At 42.4% G+C, this 17,663-nt stretch overlaps 1 protein-coding gene across 1 annotated transcript; it reads right to left on the reverse strand.

The window, feature by feature from the left end:
- Positions 1 to 2,733: 2,733 nt before the first annotated feature.
- On the reverse strand, positions 2,734 to 17,260 carry sgms1a (sphingomyelin synthase 1a). The gene is made up of 6 exons (XM_080549240.1): positions 16,957 to 17,260; positions 15,581 to 15,931; positions 13,933 to 14,050; positions 6,234 to 6,387; positions 4,375 to 4,541; positions 2,734 to 3,961 (listed from the first exon to the last, which is right to left on the reverse strand). The coding sequence occupies exons 1-6, from the start codon at positions 17,244 to 17,246 to the stop codon at positions 3,782 to 3,784; spliced, it is 1,260 nt and encodes a 419-aa protein (XP_080405366.1). The 5' UTR covers positions 17,247 to 17,260; the 3' UTR covers positions 2,734 to 3,781.
- Positions 17,261 to 17,663: the final 403 nt, after the last annotated feature.

A 17,663-nucleotide genomic window follows, 5' to 3' on the forward strand; every position in this document is an offset into this window, starting at 1 on the left:
AAAAGTAGTCAATCTAATAGAATATGAAAACTAACATAATGTATGGTTAAGAGCCTACCTCCACTTCAACACAGTGGGCCATTTTATTTAGCCTAGTAATAATGACTCTGGAGTCACAACATGTTTTCACTACTAATCCAGATGTTTGGGTGTCTTTAATGCTCAGCCAGAGGCAACACAATCACTATCTCGTGACGTGAGAATTATAAGGTTCTATCTACATTTTTGCCAATTTTTTTTTACATAATCTGATCCATTAGGTGTTTATTAATGCCTGTGTGGTGTTATTTTAAAAATGTTGACATTTTAAAGTTAGTAATTCATAAAATATTAAGGTTCCATCTCACAAAACATAATGGAATGTAAACACTTTGACGCTCAATATCTCTGAACGACCCTAAACGGAGATAGAACTTTATAATTCTAAGCTCACGATCTATTGAACACAATGACTGTTGAGAGTGTGAATGTTGAGTCCATTCTGGAGTGTTCTATTGTGATGTGAGTGACTCTATTGGGTCCAGTCACACACCTCAGTCTCTTGACCTACTATACTTTGATGATGGCTCAGTATTGAGGGTTCTGACAATAATAATGAATGGCATATTTCACATTTCTGAACTTTCACATTTCTGAACTTAAATAATGTACTGCTGAAAGCATGCTAAATAAAATGATACCCCCTGCTCAGACCTACCTCTATTAGGCTCTTAGAATTCCAGATAATTACTGTGAATCTCAATTATAATTAAGTTATATACCAATGAATGGAGCTCCCAATAGATTTATTTTTCTTTTCAGTTTTGTAGCCCTGCCAAGTCACTGTGCCAAAGTGTAATTATAGGCAAAGCCAAGAACAGGAAACTCTATCGCCACCTAGTGGCCATCTCATATAGGACTACTGGTCCACAATGGTTCTAGATGACATCCTCCACGGATATGATGGATTTGTAATAAAATCAGTATGACAAATACCACAGCTAACATACTGAATAATAAAATATTTTATTCGAAAGCCTCCCATGTATAATTCTCTGTCATATTCATTTATCATAGCTTACTAGCATCTGGTAGACAAAACAACAAATATGACATATATATTGGATTGTTGATTCACATAAAATAACCAAACATAAACTTTAATTTCTTGACAAAAATAAACAGACAAACAAACCGTTTGTCCAGCTTGATTGGCAACCAGGTGACATGCTTCTTTCCCAAACCACAGCCTGGAGACAAATATGTAAACTATATCCGTTATCAACACCTCACGTGAACATCACAAACCCTTAATTAGACTTGCTTTCAGTGCCCTAGGTTTTGCCAATTGAACCGAGCATGAATATTTCAAATCATAATAGGGCCCTATGTAAAAGTGTTAAATGTGATCCACAATTGAATCTCAACATTGTAATGCGAACATCCAAGCATTGGTCCCATCTTAAAGAGAGGGATATATTCATGAAATGTCTGCGAGAAATATAGTTTTTTTTCTTTTTAAGACATTCAGCAGTGTAAGAAATAGCACATGATATCAATATATCATTCATAGTTGTTTAGTTTTTAGTAATGCTACTCTTTGGGACAATTGTGGTACAGTAATATCATGACGGATACATTTTAAACAATGAAAACTACTACAACTGAGGGACGTGATATCAGCTGTTCAGTTTCAGCATTCAGTTTAGTTCAATTTAGCATGTTACCATGACACAAAGTGCCATACCCAGTTCAAATGGGTGTCATATTAGGATTACCAAGCCCTAGTCAAGAAAGAATGGGGGGGGGGAGAATGCTAACAGCACATTTTTAACATGCTAGTGTATCTAGGACCATTAACAATTTTTCACATTCATGGTAATTTGTTGCTGTCTGTTGTGTATATTTGGCTGCACATCACATTGCCATTCTTTTGTATTTGGCCCGCTGTTCCTTGTTACACCACCACAGCTCTGCACTCATCACAGACATGGATTGGCCATCTACTACAAGTCTAGACCGTAGTTGTTGTTGTGTTTTTGGCATTGCACTAACTCACCAGGCAATGGAAGAACTTTCACTAAAGTTCTTTACACTCTCTGGGATTTTGGTAATTCAGGACAGCAGATACATGACCACAACTACCTACGTACCCTTTTCAACTCACTCTAACCTCTCCTTTCAAATGCCTAAAACGTTCAAAAGCTCTACAGTATTTCATACCACATCTCAGAGAGTTATATATCATTCAACTTTTTTTCCTCACCGTAACATCACCAGCAAGAGACTACAGAGATGAGAAGTTATCACAAGAGGCTGATCTTGAACACATTCTGACAGCTGCGTTCGTGAACACGCCACTCTATTGGCTACATCTGCAAAGGCCAACAGATACATTATGGTTTTGCAGAACAATTTCTGACGAGAGGGAGTCAGTATCTCTTATAAAGATTTGCAGAAGTGGTACACAGCTCCAGGGGGTCAGAGGGCTTAATTGGACTAAACTAGAACTGTACCAGCCAGGTGATTGATTGGCCAATCAGAGACATTGATGGCCCAATAATTACATTTAAATAAGGACTGGAAACCAGTAGACACAGTGGCCACTGGGGACCAGATAAGTGCATAATCATTGACTAGAAACATGGTCAGATGATTGGTCAAGACTGACCAATCAGGAAATGATCAGGACATAACCAAACAGCTCAGCAGTCATGTTACTGTTATAACAGCACTGACCAGCTAAGCAAAAAAAAAAAAAAAAGCATCAATAAATAGACAGAAAGGACATTTTTACTTGTCTCACTGTTTTTCCTTTTTGGGAAGACCTAATTTTCAAATAAGGCTGGCGTTATTATTTGTATTACATTCATGCGAACAAGATGTGAACGATTATTAGGTAGCGCCCCGAGCCGCCTGGTGGACAGCCAGAGAAAGATGCACGAGGCAGAAGATCACAGACACATTGTACAATCAAGCTAAGGAAGGCACTGGAAGAATGTAAAATACCACATTAGATTCCTCTGCTCTCACCACATCAGATTCTTCTGCTCTCAGCTCAGTCTTGAAAAAGGTAAAAATCTAAAAATCTTTTGGACATCATTCAGTTTTGAAAAAAGTTTACAAAAACAGTAATTTGTTACAAAAAAGAGAAAGAAAGAAATCAACTACTAAACTCTCCCAGACTGCTAATGGAATTTTGGTTATTAAATAAACATTTTTAGTGACATGATTTGCACATTAGTAGACCTTATAGGAACATGGAGGAACAGATATAATTATTTGCAACAACAACATCGACAACAAAAATAGTTTTTTTCGAAGGTCCTCGTGTGCTGGCGGTCAAACCAAATAAAAGTAATAAAATATGAGGTGGAAATGCCGCCAGATCTGCTGCAAAAAAAATGCAACAGTTGCAAAGTGGCCCGAAATAAACGAGCAAAAAAAACAAAACAAAAACAAAGTACTGTGCTTGCTTCCACACACCTTCTCCAACAAACAAAAAGAAGAAGAAAAATAACCGAGGAACGAATGCAGAGGAAGGTCACAGTGCTAGTCAGGTGCTAGCCAGCTGGTCTGTCAGTGCTAGCCAGGTGCTAGCCAGCTGGTCTGTCAGTGCTAGCCAGGTGCTAGCCAGCTGGTCTGTCTCTGATATGAACACTACAGGTGTAGGGAACAGTTCTGGAACAGTTCTGGGGGGAGAGAAGCGGTGCCATCTTCCCTTGGTGAGATCACCACTTCTCTCTCTCTCTCTCTCTCTCTCTCTCTCTCTTGAAAATACACCCACGTCATGTGACCTGGGTCACAGGGTGTCCAGTCTGCTGTACTTCACCACCCCCCGGCTCCACGGCGTCGCTTGCCAAGAAAATGGCAGCTGATAGTTCCGAGGGACTACGCCCTTGACGTTCTCTTCAAAGTACTGGAAGAGTCGGTACCACCAGACTCTGGAGAAGGGGTTGCTCTGTGAGGTCTCCTTCAGCGCCTGACACACAAGAGAACATCAACATCTTAAGCATCTTCAATTCTCCAGTGACTTTATTACATTCTTCCATTTTACTTCAGATGGAAATGTGCTATGTAGCTAGGGTGCAATGATACGGTGTGCATGGTCACTGACAAATAAATAAGTCAATAAATCAAAGCAATGCTCTGGAGTTGGGTACAGTCAGACTGGTTGAGTAGGGTAGTGGTGGCCTAGTGGATAGCGAGTCGGGACTGGTGATCAGAAGGTCACGAGTTCAAATCCCACCTGGGAACATCACTAGTGTGCCCTTGAGTAAGGAAGGCACTTAGCCCCAAGTTACTCCAGGGACACTGTCCCTGTAATCTCTAACTGTAAGTCGCTTTGAATGAAAGCGTCTGCTAAATGGTAAAAATGTCAAATGTAGAACCCACCTGCTGGTTGGCCAGGGTGTGGTACCACCAGAAGAGGCGCGTTGTAATAAAGTAGGCCACCACTACGTCCACAGTGTAGTGGTCATGAGCCAGCAGGATACAGAATATCCCCACGGCACTCAGCGTCCAGCACAGCCAGTGGTACCACCAGAACCGCCTCGGGGAATCTGACAACCACACAGAGACACAAACATACTAAATACTGTAGTTGTCTAGGAGTAAATACTTTTTATTTTTTTGTGATCCATTTTTTATTATTATTTCAGGGAATAATACAAGGAACATAACATATTAATTAAACACAAGAGAAATAGAATGAAAAAAATCCAGTACAAATACAAAATTCCTAAACCTGGACAGCCAGATGCGTCTTTGTTTGATATTTAATTCCATGGTTGAACTATCATTTAGTAATAGGAATGGTGAGTATGCTGTCTGTTTGGACAGGTCAATGTATCACAAACCGTCCTCCAGAAATGAGCAACTCCAGGGCACTCCCATACCATATGCAAAAAGGTGCCAACTGTATTTTGTGCACAGAGTACAGTTAGGTGAGGGTATGGTCTTTATTTTATTTAACAGATAAAAGTAAAGTATGTCCTATGAATAAAATTGAAATGGATGACCTTTGGAGAGAGGACTCAGCACAAAGGACCAATAATACCATTTGAAGATTGGGAGACCCAATCCCTCTTCACTTTTCTGCCTCTGGAGGGTTGAGGCTTCTCTCTCCCCCCCCCTCATATACATTTGGAAGAAATAGAGGAGTAAATATGTAGTTATGGGATGCAACCTCAGCAAATATTTTCAAGTCAAGACTAAAAAGTAAAAACCCATCTTTTTAATATTGCCTTTAAATGACTAAATACTTAAATGTTGATTATATAATGATTAAAGCACTTTGAGCTGCAATGTTTGCAGGAACTCTAACTATAAGTTATTCTTATTATTACTATTATTAATGGTAATGTCAATGAATGAATCACTTAGAAACCATTAGAAACTATTGTTAGATGAGACAGTATAATAGTCTGTGAACCAGGTAAATAGAATAACAATAAACTAAAAGGTCCTTAAACATACATGATTATATTATTCAACATGTAAGCTCTTTAAAATACAACATTTGATATTGTAATGATTCTAAACACAACCAGTTAATTATTTTTTGGGGTTAGGAAGTGGATAGGGACTGAAATGAAATCAGGCCATAGTTTAGTCAGAGCCTCTCCGAAGGACACCAGCTCACTCTGCCACCGTCCTGGCGACGCCTCTTTGGGCTCAAATGTTGTTGTTTTTAAGACAGGTCGGAGGACAGGACAACAACTGCACACAAACTCCACTCACACCAACGTGATACGGATTAGCAACTCTTCCTTTGGGTTTGTCACTTCACTGAAGTGTGTGGAAACAGTTTGTATTGTCATTTGATCTTTTAAAGTTAGTACCGTATACGCCATAAATGGCTTCAAAATAGACTTTACTTGGCTCTGTCCTACACTGACAACGCACAAAAAAGACACGATTTTGCTAATCTATAACTTCATTATATGCATTGGTCAGAAATATATCCTCACTTGGGACTGGTGCCATTTCCCCATCTCTCGCAAAAACAATAGTAAATCAAGAGAGTGGAACATCTCTGGTACACAATCTCTGGTTTAGTGTTAGCACGATGCTATGTATCAGTAAATGGGTTAGCAGAGTAAGCTGTTTAGCTTTAGCATGACAGCATAAGCTCGGCTTAAACTCATTCATAAAAGAAGTTAGTTTTGGCATGACAGGACACACTGTAGGCCATACACTCTTTGATAAAGAGATAGTTCAGCGGTTAGCATGACAGTATAAGAAGTACTTACATTCTTTAATAAAGAGATAGGTTAGTGTTAGCATGACCGTGTGGCCGCTGTAAAGGTAGTCTCCACACATGGTGTGAGAGCCTGTGATTGACAGGCCTCCGCCAGCGATCATCTTCATTATCCGCCGCATCTGAGCCTCCCAGTTCCCAAACAGCTGCAACGACATACACAACAACGTGTTAATCATTTAACCCCCTCTAGTCACGTGGTCTAAAAGACAAGGTTAGTCATAGGAAAGAATTGATTAATCACACCAAATGTATTTAGATGACAGGCAACATAAATAGCATACTGGATTAGACAGTGTTTGACTCAACCACAGCAACACAAACACGAACACACACACAGACACACACACACACACACACACACACACACACACACACACACACACACACACAGACAAAAATGGAGGGAGAGAGATGGTGTATATACACCCACATGCATGCATGCATGCATGTGCGCACGCACACACACACACACACACACACACACACACACGAAAGTCAGTGGGGGGAGGAAGTGCATACACACATACACATAGACAGACAAAGACATACACACACACACACACACACGCACGAATGCACAAACACACACACACACACACACACACACACACACACAGAAGACAGAGGGGGGAGGAAGTGCACAGACACGCGCACACACACACACACACACACACACACACACACACACACACACACAGGAAGTCACTTCACAGCAGGTCTCTATGCTGGAGGACAGCTTGTGCTAATTCAGATAAGGTTTCAACAGGAAGCAAGGCCTGGGCCATGACACCACAGAGAGCGAGGCCTTCATGTGGTATCTGGGACAGGGAGTGGTGGGTGGATGGGCAGGGAACAGTACACTTATCTTCCACTGGCCTTGGGACAGCAAAGGCAGTGGGAACATTTACTGTTTATCCAGATTGTGAATTTGAACTCTCATTAACCTCAACAGAATTGAGTACCAGACATTTTGGGACTGTTTGTGGCATCATCTTTTTTTTTTCCGTTCGTCGATATTTCAAAGGATAACACAGTGGGGAATTAATCAGATTGAGATCATAGGGAAGTTAGGTAAAGTGGATGCTGGACATGGTGCACAACGTGCTAGAACGTAGCTCTTTTATGTTTCACACACATGCGACAGAACCGTCTCATCTTTATCCTATGATCGCATTTCATGTAGTGGATTACAAACCAGACAAATATTCTTTCATTTTTTTTGTAGTTTTAGTTTTTTCGTTGTTTCTGAGTGGGGCAGTCCCACTCATATTTGTCTTTTTATTGCGATAGAAACAGTAGAGATTTGACAGGAAGGATGGGTGAGAGAGAGAGAAGGGATGCAGGATATGTCTGTGGCCAGAATCGTACCGGGAACCCTGCAGTTACAAACCAGACCAACAATTATTCTAACCTGCAAGAAGTACAGCTATTGGATTGGGAGACAATGTTACTGTGCAGAATGCACATTTGGAACAACAAGAGGGAGTGCACATCAGTGTATACTGCACATGGGGGTGTGTTTTGATTTATGAAATTGTCAGTGTCTGAGGCCAAAGTTCAATGTGGAGGTTTTCTTTGCATCTTTTGAGAAGATGCTTTTTATGTCCTGAATCTATCTTTCTGCAGTCTCTTGGTATGGAGCCTCAGGAGGCCTATGGAGCACTGGAGCCCCAGCAGAAGGAAGCTGTATTGGCAGTCTAGGAGTTGGGGCGTACGCACATTTTCCAGCAATTTTGGGATTTCTAAAAAAACTAACTTGGCGTGAAACTGTGCGCACCTCTACGCACATTGGCACCCATACGTACGGAGAGAAACTGGAGAAATTAGCAACTGCAACTCAGCTGGCAGTAGGTATACACCAAGTAGGTCCCGGAGGTCCTCTGGCACCGAACTTTTAACGGTCCCTAGAGCCAGGACCAAGAGACATGGGGAGGCAGCCCTCAGTTTGTATGCCCCCAGCCTCTGGAATACCTTGCCAGAAAACCTAAGAATGGCTGACACTGTGGGAACCTTTAGGAGAGAGACATACCTTTTTAATTGAATGTAATTTATGTATTGCGCTTTTAGCCTTTTATCATGTAGGCCTAGCTGTACTTGTGTCATAATTACATCTTTTCATTATTGTCTCTTAAACGTTTTATTCTCCTTTTTATATATTATCTGTCTTGCTTTGTTTTTCTTGTTTTATGAACCATTTAATTGAACCATGTTTTTATTTATCTGCTTTAATCTGGATCAAATCTTCAAAACGGGTTAGTTCAAACCGACAACACAGGATTGGGATCAGTTTGATCCCCCAAAAAATGGATTATCTTGAGGGGTGGATTTCAAGTGGATTACCAGAGCAAAATGTACTATACAATTTATTTTAAAAAATATGTTTCAATATAAATAAGATGGCAAAGTTTGTTAGCTGAAATAATACACACTTTTTAGCCTTCATGGCAATTACATTTTATTTAAAACTTTTTGGTCACGTTTGTGGTGGCCTATTTTGTTTTCAACCAAATGTTGATGACATAAATGTTTATGCTCATAAAAGTATCACAACAAAGATTGTCAATCACAAATGTAATTTAGATGAAAGAAAAAATATCTTCAACAAAAAAAAGTCCATCATCTGTCATCACCTTTCAAAAGTAATTGTCCTTTATGTCCTTTATGTATTTAAAAATATAATTAGACATTATAGATGTCTCTAAATGCCAAAAATGTAATTGTAAGAGCGTTACATACATTTGTCAGTACATCTTTCCCAACTCATCCAAACCTGCGTTACAATCTAGCAGACGCATATGTCAATGCAAGGTTTTGACCCAATTCAGACAATGACAGAAGATGCCCCCCCCCCCTTTATGTAGTCAGTGAAAATGTTGCCATCTGTTAATCAAGCCATTCTGGTGACTTTTGACGGGAAAATAACATAGCGATTAGTGCAAATGAAAAGCATAATCCAACAGCAGTCACACAATTTAACCAGGAGCCTAGATGATGCACATATATTTCCATATATTATCACACACATTAATGAATTAATAAATAATAAAAAAATAAAAAGACCACACCCGCTGCCACAGGGGTGTGGCTGCTGTAGGACTGCGAGGTGTTAAAATAACTCATACTGTACGGACAGTAACACAGTGAAAACATCGTTTGTTTCATTCTCGTCATTGCACTGTTTCACTATGAGTTAATGCAAATAACTCATTTCCGCGGTCCTTTTTCCAAATGCGAGGTGTTCAAACATATCCATCATGGTCAACGATGCCTCCTTGGTGGTTGTTTTGACGAGGTGAATGACCCCCCCACCAAAAAAATAATAATCACCAGTGCCCGGCGGGAGCTGCCACGACATCACACCGGCGTCTCGGCTCTAAACTCCTCAACTGTATATTCCCAGCCAGGGGTGGTAGCTCCCCTCTCAGATGCTGATCGAAGAGAGTCAGGAGAGGGAAAGGAGATTGCAGTTGGGTTACACATGCAGGAGGAGGTTAATGATGTAGTTGGCACTCCAGGCCGTAGACAGGCCACTAGGCTGTGCTACGTGAATTTGATGAAGCCATATCATGGGTTGTGTCTCGGAGGCTGCGGTGGGTTGTGTATCGTCAGTTGAGGTGGAGCAGGATGAGGACATGGACTAGGGTCCCCCCCCCCTCAGTACCAGTAGGGGCTTGTGTGGTGAATACAGAGGCCCTGGAGAACCTAGGAGTGCAGCTCAGCCAGTTATCCTCCATTCAGCAGGAGCCCTGGAGCAGGTCAAGGCCATGGAGCAGGTCAAGGCATCTGGAGCAGGGTTGTTTCTGGAGGATGCCTCAGGAGGTGAGAAACTGATAGCATGTTTGTCAAAGAAGTTGAGTGAACATCAACGGCCTTACTCAAACAATTGAAAAGGAAACTCTGGCGTTGGCCGTGCAGCGGTTAGACATGTATGTGTCCAGTGAGTGTGGGGATCTCGTGGTGTACAGAGCTCACATTATGGGAAAAGTTCCGAATGAAGATTCAGTGGATGTTTCCGTCGGAGCCTGGCTTTGTGGCTGAACAATCTAGTCGTTGGACGCCTTGTCACAAGTGGGGGAGTGATCGATAGCCAGGCGGTGGAGCGGCCGTGAGGTGGAGCACGGTTTATGATGTTATGTGAGTCAGTGGACAGTAGGTAGCTGAAGGCTAAATAATATATATAGAGAAAATAAGGATAAAGAAAATAGAGAAAGGTGAAGTTTTTGGTCTCTCTTTCAGCCGACTCAGTTCGACCCTTCTCTTTGGGATACACACTCAGTGTACCTTTCACTGAAGATGCCTGGTGGCAAATGATGATCGCAGGTGATGATATCAGGTTATCACCCATCCTAATAAAGCGATGGAGCAAAAATGGCTGTGGTGAACAAAAGTAGAATGTGTGTTTGTTTCTCTCAAAGTAATTAGTTCAGTAGTTTTGTGCTAATCCTTTTCCATGGAATTATTTGCCTGGTTCTAGAGAATGACTTCACTAAACACACTTCCTCCTCTGGTTCTAGAGAATTACTTCACTAAACACATAAGGACTTCCTCTCAAATACTGGTGAGTAAATATGATACATTTTGTGAATTGCTCTCCTATTGGATTGATTGCATTTTACATTTACATTGTTGGCATTTAGCAGACACCTTTATCCAAAAGGACTTACAACAAATACATTTGACTAAGTAAGTGAATGATCTATCCACCAGTTATAGCAGGAAACAGTCATCTCTGCTCAGGCCTGGAGCCATTGGCCGTCGTAGTGCTAGAAGAAGTAAGATTTCTTTTTGACTGAGAGTCAATATTTTGATTGACTCTTCGTACCTCAGGTGGGTTATCATTTCTATTTGGGGGATTTACCTTTTCTTGGGAACTATATTTTGAATTGAACTTGAATTTCTGGATTCTGGATTTAAAGGACATTTGGATGCTTTTTTGAGTTGAACTGAATCTCATGAATTACTTTGAACAATTGAACTTTTGGGTCTATGACTTTGATTTGATTTGTTTTGAATGATTTACCCATCCAATACAAAAACCTTATTGCATACTATTTTTAGTTTGTTATGTATTTTCTGATGATGCTTTATCAATGCTTTAACATTAACAATCAACAAGTTATCATGACGAGTTAAAGGGTATTTACCAGATTGTGAGTGTGCATATTTATCCTATCTAGACAATATGAAAAGGTCTAGGGTTCAAGCTATATGCTGCACAGTTCCCACTCCTTGTTTTATAGAGTACATCCTATTCAAGAATGGATAGGTGGCTGTTATAACAGGAGAAAGCCTGTAGCTAGCCTGTAGCTAGCCTGTCATCTCACCATTATTTGGAATTGTTGAACCCCTGCCAGCTCAATGATAATTCCTAGGCTCTCTAGGAAGATTTTACTCTTTTGATTGTTGGCCCCGCTGTGTGCCAACCTTCTTAATAACCACTCCTGCAGGAAAACATGGATCCAGTTTCAAGTAGATCCAAGAGACTCCACGCCAAGATGGCAAGCCCCAGGGCCCGCCTGAATGGACGCGGTCGTGACTTGTGTAAAGAAGACTCTCCCCTAGTCTGCCCACCATGCTTGGGTTTACTCCATGCACGGACTGCCGTTATTGATACCTGATTCTGCCAGCTGTGCGCTATGCTGGATGATGCCACTGATATGGACTCCTACTGATATGGACTCCTTCTGCCAAACCCTGCTGTGGCATTGTGGGAGTTGAAGAATGAGGTCTCCTCCGAGCTGGACATGTCCTTCATGTATGCAGTCCACAGAGACCTCCTCCAATCTCAAAACTGAGCTCCCCTGGGTTCTGCTAGCCGCTAAGAAGCCTACAAGGAAGAGGATGCTGGATGGCCATCACTGCACTGCTCATGTTTCTCGACCAGGAGGCGGCTTCCTCTACTGCTCCTGGGGACGCTGGTTTAGTTGAGATCTACACCTACGTGGTGCAGGCAGCACACACGCTCCATGTGGACGCACTGCAGGCACACAGGTCAATGCGGACGCACTCCTGTCAGTCTGGTGGAGTTGGCACACGACATCAAAGCTTTAGAGGGGAAATTCATCTCATCGCTGGACCATGTGACCCACACCAGGCTTCTCAGTTGTTTGTCTGCCTTGCAAACCCTACCAAGGGTAACACACTGTCTACATAACGCTGCTCCCATTGGATTGGCCATTGTTAAGGCTTACAATTCTAGGGGATCGGGATGCTTGGTGGGTGGCGTAACACACTAAGCGTTGACCCATGTAGCCGCAGGACATTCCATTCCGGCCGCGGACATTTCCTGCATGTCATCCCTTCTCTCTCTCCCTCACCCATCCTTCCTGTCAAATCTCTACTGTCTCTATCACAATAAAAAAGACAAATATGAGTGGGACTGAAAATAAAAAAAGAAGTATATTCTAGGAGATTGCAGCCTGCTGGTTGGTAGCGTCCTGGGCCCTGTTCAAGGGTTTCAGAGATACGTGCTGCTGCCAGCTGGAGAACCATCACACCTTCAAAGCCGGTTCTGCAGCCTAGACAGCCGTTGCACTGGGTTTGGAGACTGTGTGATGTCGAAGGGGGTACATTCCGATATCGCTACAGGTTCCCAGTGTAGCAGGGACACGAGTGGTGACGTGGCGATGTGGTTAAGAGGTCAGTGTGACATGCCAGGGAAGGGGAACGTTGTGTTGACGAAAACCACAGCCAGACATGTGATGCAAACCCCCGGGAAATCCAGGGGGATGGGGGGACATCAACATCTGAACATCAACCCTCCGCTTGGGCTGGCCAGCACTCGCACTTCGCTTGAGCAGTTCCTGGACCTGAATAAGCCCTTTCTTGTATCTGCCCAGGCACTTTGTACAGACAAACACCGTCCACATACTCTACACACATCCCAGGCCAGTCGCAGAACCTTTTAGACAGCCTAGCACCCCTTACACTAGTAGAGCGACCCTTAGGCTGGGCTAGTTGGTTTCGTAACAGTATGCATATCGTATAGGCCTACATTTTATATGCTAGCCAACGTTAAAAGACAGACAGTAAAAGGCTAGTCTCAAAGTGCTTGACAAGCAATCAAACCTCATTTGTGTAAAAAAAGAAGTGGGCACAGATAGATTGCATAGAAACTGTCTGTGAAATGTGTAACATGTATTGAGCCATAGCCCTAGTTTCAAGGATTATGTTATGTGGAAAATTCTCCCGTTTTCTCAAGGTTATGTGGAAAATTCTCCCATGATAACACCTCTCATTTATCTTGTACCTGTCAAAAGTCGTATCGCTTGGGTAGGGGTGTTGTTTACATGGGAGTACTTACGACAGCTGAACTCTCATTCTTTGTGTATTCAGCCGATGCATCTTGGGATTAAACAATTGTACAACTTCACTCTGGACTCTTTATTTGGCCTTGATTCTTATTTTCTTATGAGCACTGTTAGGCCAGGGAGGAGCTGATAGAAAAGACATTTCTTTTCTGAGTGATCAGCTTCATAGTGGGATTAGATGGGACGAACATGTGTGTACCTTTAGTGTCATTTTAGTTGTATCGATTTATTTCAAAAACGTATAGAAAATAAGACTACAGAAACATTCTAAGTGGAATATGTGTATGTGTGTACAGTAAGTAAGTAAGTAAGTAAGTAAAGCTTTATTTATATAGCACCTTTCATACAAGAAATGCAGCTCAAAGTGCTGTACTGTACCTTTGGAGAGCATTTGAAGTGCATTCCTGGAACAGGCAGCGTGGTGATGTACATGGTGATGCAACGGTAAAGGTAGAGCGTCCCCACGATGAAGAAGAACCGACGGCCGATTATTGATCTGTACACAGAGATACAGGGGAATAGATACCACGGTTTTGATTAGTGGTATAGTTAACCTATCGCTGGATATCACAGAAACACACAAGTTGAGAAGTGTAAGAGTAATTTTTGCTGATTTTTCCAATCTGCCACAGTTTAGTAGGAACCTTATTTGGTCACAGCGGAGAGAAATGCGCTACAGAGAGTAGTGAGAACAGCACAGAAGATCACCGGCGCCCCCCTCCCCTCTCTGGAAGAGCTGTACAACACACGCTGTCTCAGGAAGGCCTCAAAGATCTCCAGGGACCCGACCCACCCTGGGCACGTACACTTTACCAGGCTGCCCTCGAAAAGGAGGTTCAGGACCCTGGCCGCTAAGACAAACAGACTGAAGAACTGCTTCTACCACAGGGCCGTCCAGGCCCTGAACACAGCAAAGACCTAAGTTCTGGGCCCTGGACAGTCTGGACGGATTGTATGGCAGCTGCTGGACTGAAAAAATCAGGTGTAGTGCTGAGGCACAAACATGTACATTTCAAGCCTGCAAACTGTGACACTTTAAATAACGTGAAAAAAATACTATTGTGCAATATGACAACTAGTGTTGTTCTGATACCATTTTTTGATCCCGATACCGATACCTGACCGTGCAGTACTTGCCGATACCGAGTACCGATCCGATACCACGGCGTTTGAAAAAACAAAACAAAAAAACATGTTTTTTGAGCCGCATACTCACCTCGATGTAAAATTAGTGCTAACACTTAGTCTGGCACTGCTCAAAACCTTTGTAAAACAGGAAAAAATACCAACAGAGAGTGAATACTATAGAACTTTTTTTTATTGTCTACCTGGTATGGTGACAAGAAAATCAACCCCTTATAAAACCTGAAATGTGGCTCTCACAGATGCCAATCAGTGCAATATCAATTTAAGATATAAAACAGTCGTAGTAGTAGTGCAACAGCAAGTGAACATTTACAAACAAAATAACTTTAGTACTTAAAAAAAAAAAAAAAAAAAAAAAAAAAAAATTCGGATTTTTTTTTTGTTAGTACTCGCCGATACCGATACCAGCATTTTTGTGCGTATCGGTGGCCATGCCGATACTAGTATCGGTATCGGAACAACACTAATGACAACCCTAGTTGACTATCTGTACAGTATAGTACAGTGGATTGTGTACATAGCCTTTATTTATGTAAACCAGCTCCTTACCTTCTTGTGATTTTTTTTTTTTTTTCCTAAAGTTTTTTTCCCTTTCCTAACACCAGGGGAGCCACCCCTCCTAAATGTCGTTGTTTGGTACCTGTACTGTAGCAATGACAATAAAGTCCATTCATTCATTCATTCATTCATATTCTGTGAGTAAAAAAAACCTCAAAAACAATCCAAAGCATTCAATCTTTTTTTCACCCTAGAAAATAACAAATTTAAAAATGTAAGACACACTCAAGCTATAGCCATGTCTCACTAGTGTGTTTTAACCCCACCATCTATGAAACCCAAATATACTACCTCACAACGCACTAGTTGTCTGTTGTCTCACCTGTACTTGAGCAGAATCCACTGCAGCAACCAGAGGCCCACCAGAAGCATGCCGTTGATCTCGCAGATGGAGAAGGCCCACCCCACCCTGTCGAACATGTCAAAGAACTTGTCAGGCAGTGGCGGTGTATGCTCCTTGTCCGGCACCCTCTCGTGGACCACGGAGATGACTATGCTGGTGGTGACGAAGCAGACCACGGCGTACAGAAAGGCCACGCCCGTCTTCGCCCACTCCACAGGGTACGCAGACCGCTCACGCTCCGTCTCCGACACGGGTATGGGGATTAGGATGGAGGGGGATGATGATGTTATCTCCTTGCAGAAACCGTTGAGCGATGGTGGCGTGCCGTTCCTGAGAAGAATGTTTTTTATTAATTACTCAGTACATTACATTTTATCAATAGCAGCATTTTAAAAAAAATGCTCAACAAAAATAAGTTGACGTGTTGAAGAGCCCACTCAATATAACAAACAACAGTTTTAGGATCACTAAATACTTAGAATTAGCATTTGGCATTTAGCATTAGCAATTGGATTCACTGTATTGTCTGATGTAAGCTACTGGGTAAGTGATACATGGCTTGTAAACAAACTTATGTTTTAGGATGTGTTCAAAAGCAAGGACTGTGTGATTATCTTATTATGTGTAGTTATGTGTTTTTAGCATGTTGATGTTCCATCAGCATGTTGTGATGTGCTAAACAGGCAGTTGGATGTTCATAGCAATGTTCCTTTTTACCTGCTAGCTACTAGCAGCTGTTTTGCACGTGTTTTGATTCAGAGCAAGTTTCTCCGGTATTTGGTTTGAGGTGTACCAACATTCAAATAAGCATATCCTATTCAACTATTTTCAGATTTCAATGTACGACACTTCATTTGAAAGGTTTCATTCGGTACTTTCATAATCTGGAAGATGGATAAATGACCTTGCCCTACTTGAGGGACTTTTTCACCAGACCCTGTCACAAATAGTTAAATAGCAACAAAATACACAAAGGGCTGGATATAGATTTAGCTTAATCCTGGACAAAATAACATTTTCAAAAGAAAGTCTCTATTGACTATGCAGTTTAATCTAGAATTAGGCTTAGTCTGCATTTCGTGATCTTAGAATTATACGGTTCTATCTCCGTTTAGGGTCGTTCAGAGATATTGAGCGTCAAAGTTTTTACATTCCATTATGTTTTGTGAGATGGAACCTTTGTGTTTTATGAAATACTAACTCAAAAATGTCAACATTTTAAAAAATAACACCACACAGACATCAATAAACGCCTAATGGATCAGATTATGGGAAAAACAAAATTTGGACAAAAATGGAGATAGAACCTTATAATTCTAACGTCACGATTTGTGAAACCAGCCCGAGAGGAGTACCTCTGCAGCTTGGAGGTGCCGTTGCCCATCCCCACAATGTGGCCGTTGGAGTGCCCGTTCTTGTGCGCCTGGATGTGGTGCTCCATCCGCATGGTCTCCAGACGCTCCAGCAGCTGCTGCCCGTTGTCCGAGGACACCAGCGAGAGAGGCGGGGCCAGGAAGTCCACCTCGGTGAGCCGCAGGAGGGCGGAGCCGTCCGTATGGCGGAGGGCTTCGCCGTACTCCTGCATCCCCTCCTCGCTCAACCAATGGGACACCTCGTCTGCCGTCCACTGCGCCACCTTCTTCATCTTCGGCCAATGGAGAGCCGGGGAGGGGGGGGGGGGGGTCAGGGGGGTGCAGGGATGGAGAGGGAGCAGCAGGTTTGGCAGTCTACGGCGTAACGAATCCTCCCCAGGTGTGGTACATGGCGCTTCTGGAACATCGGATGAAACACTGAGAGGGCTGCCCGTCTCCTCCTGGGGGGGGCGGGGCTCGGGTACAGCAGGGAGGAGATGGTACTGGATGGTACTGGATGGTAGGGAGTCGTCAGCTGCTTTAGGCTCCTTTGTGCGCCATCAACGTATTACTTCAACCTCTACCCTGGACGCTTCCCTCCTGCAAAGAGATGAAAAGGATTGAGAGTTAAGATTCAAATGTCAAGCGAGCCTATAAAGAGGGAGAATATATAACAGTCTATTCACACCTATAGAACGGTATATGTTTTT

Source organism: Nansenia antarctica (genome assembly GCF_963989245.1).
Source record: "Nansenia antarctica genome assembly, chromosome: 19".
In the NCBI taxonomy this organism is placed as follows: Eukaryota; Metazoa; Chordata; class Actinopteri; order Argentiniformes; family Microstomatidae; genus Nansenia; species Nansenia antarctica.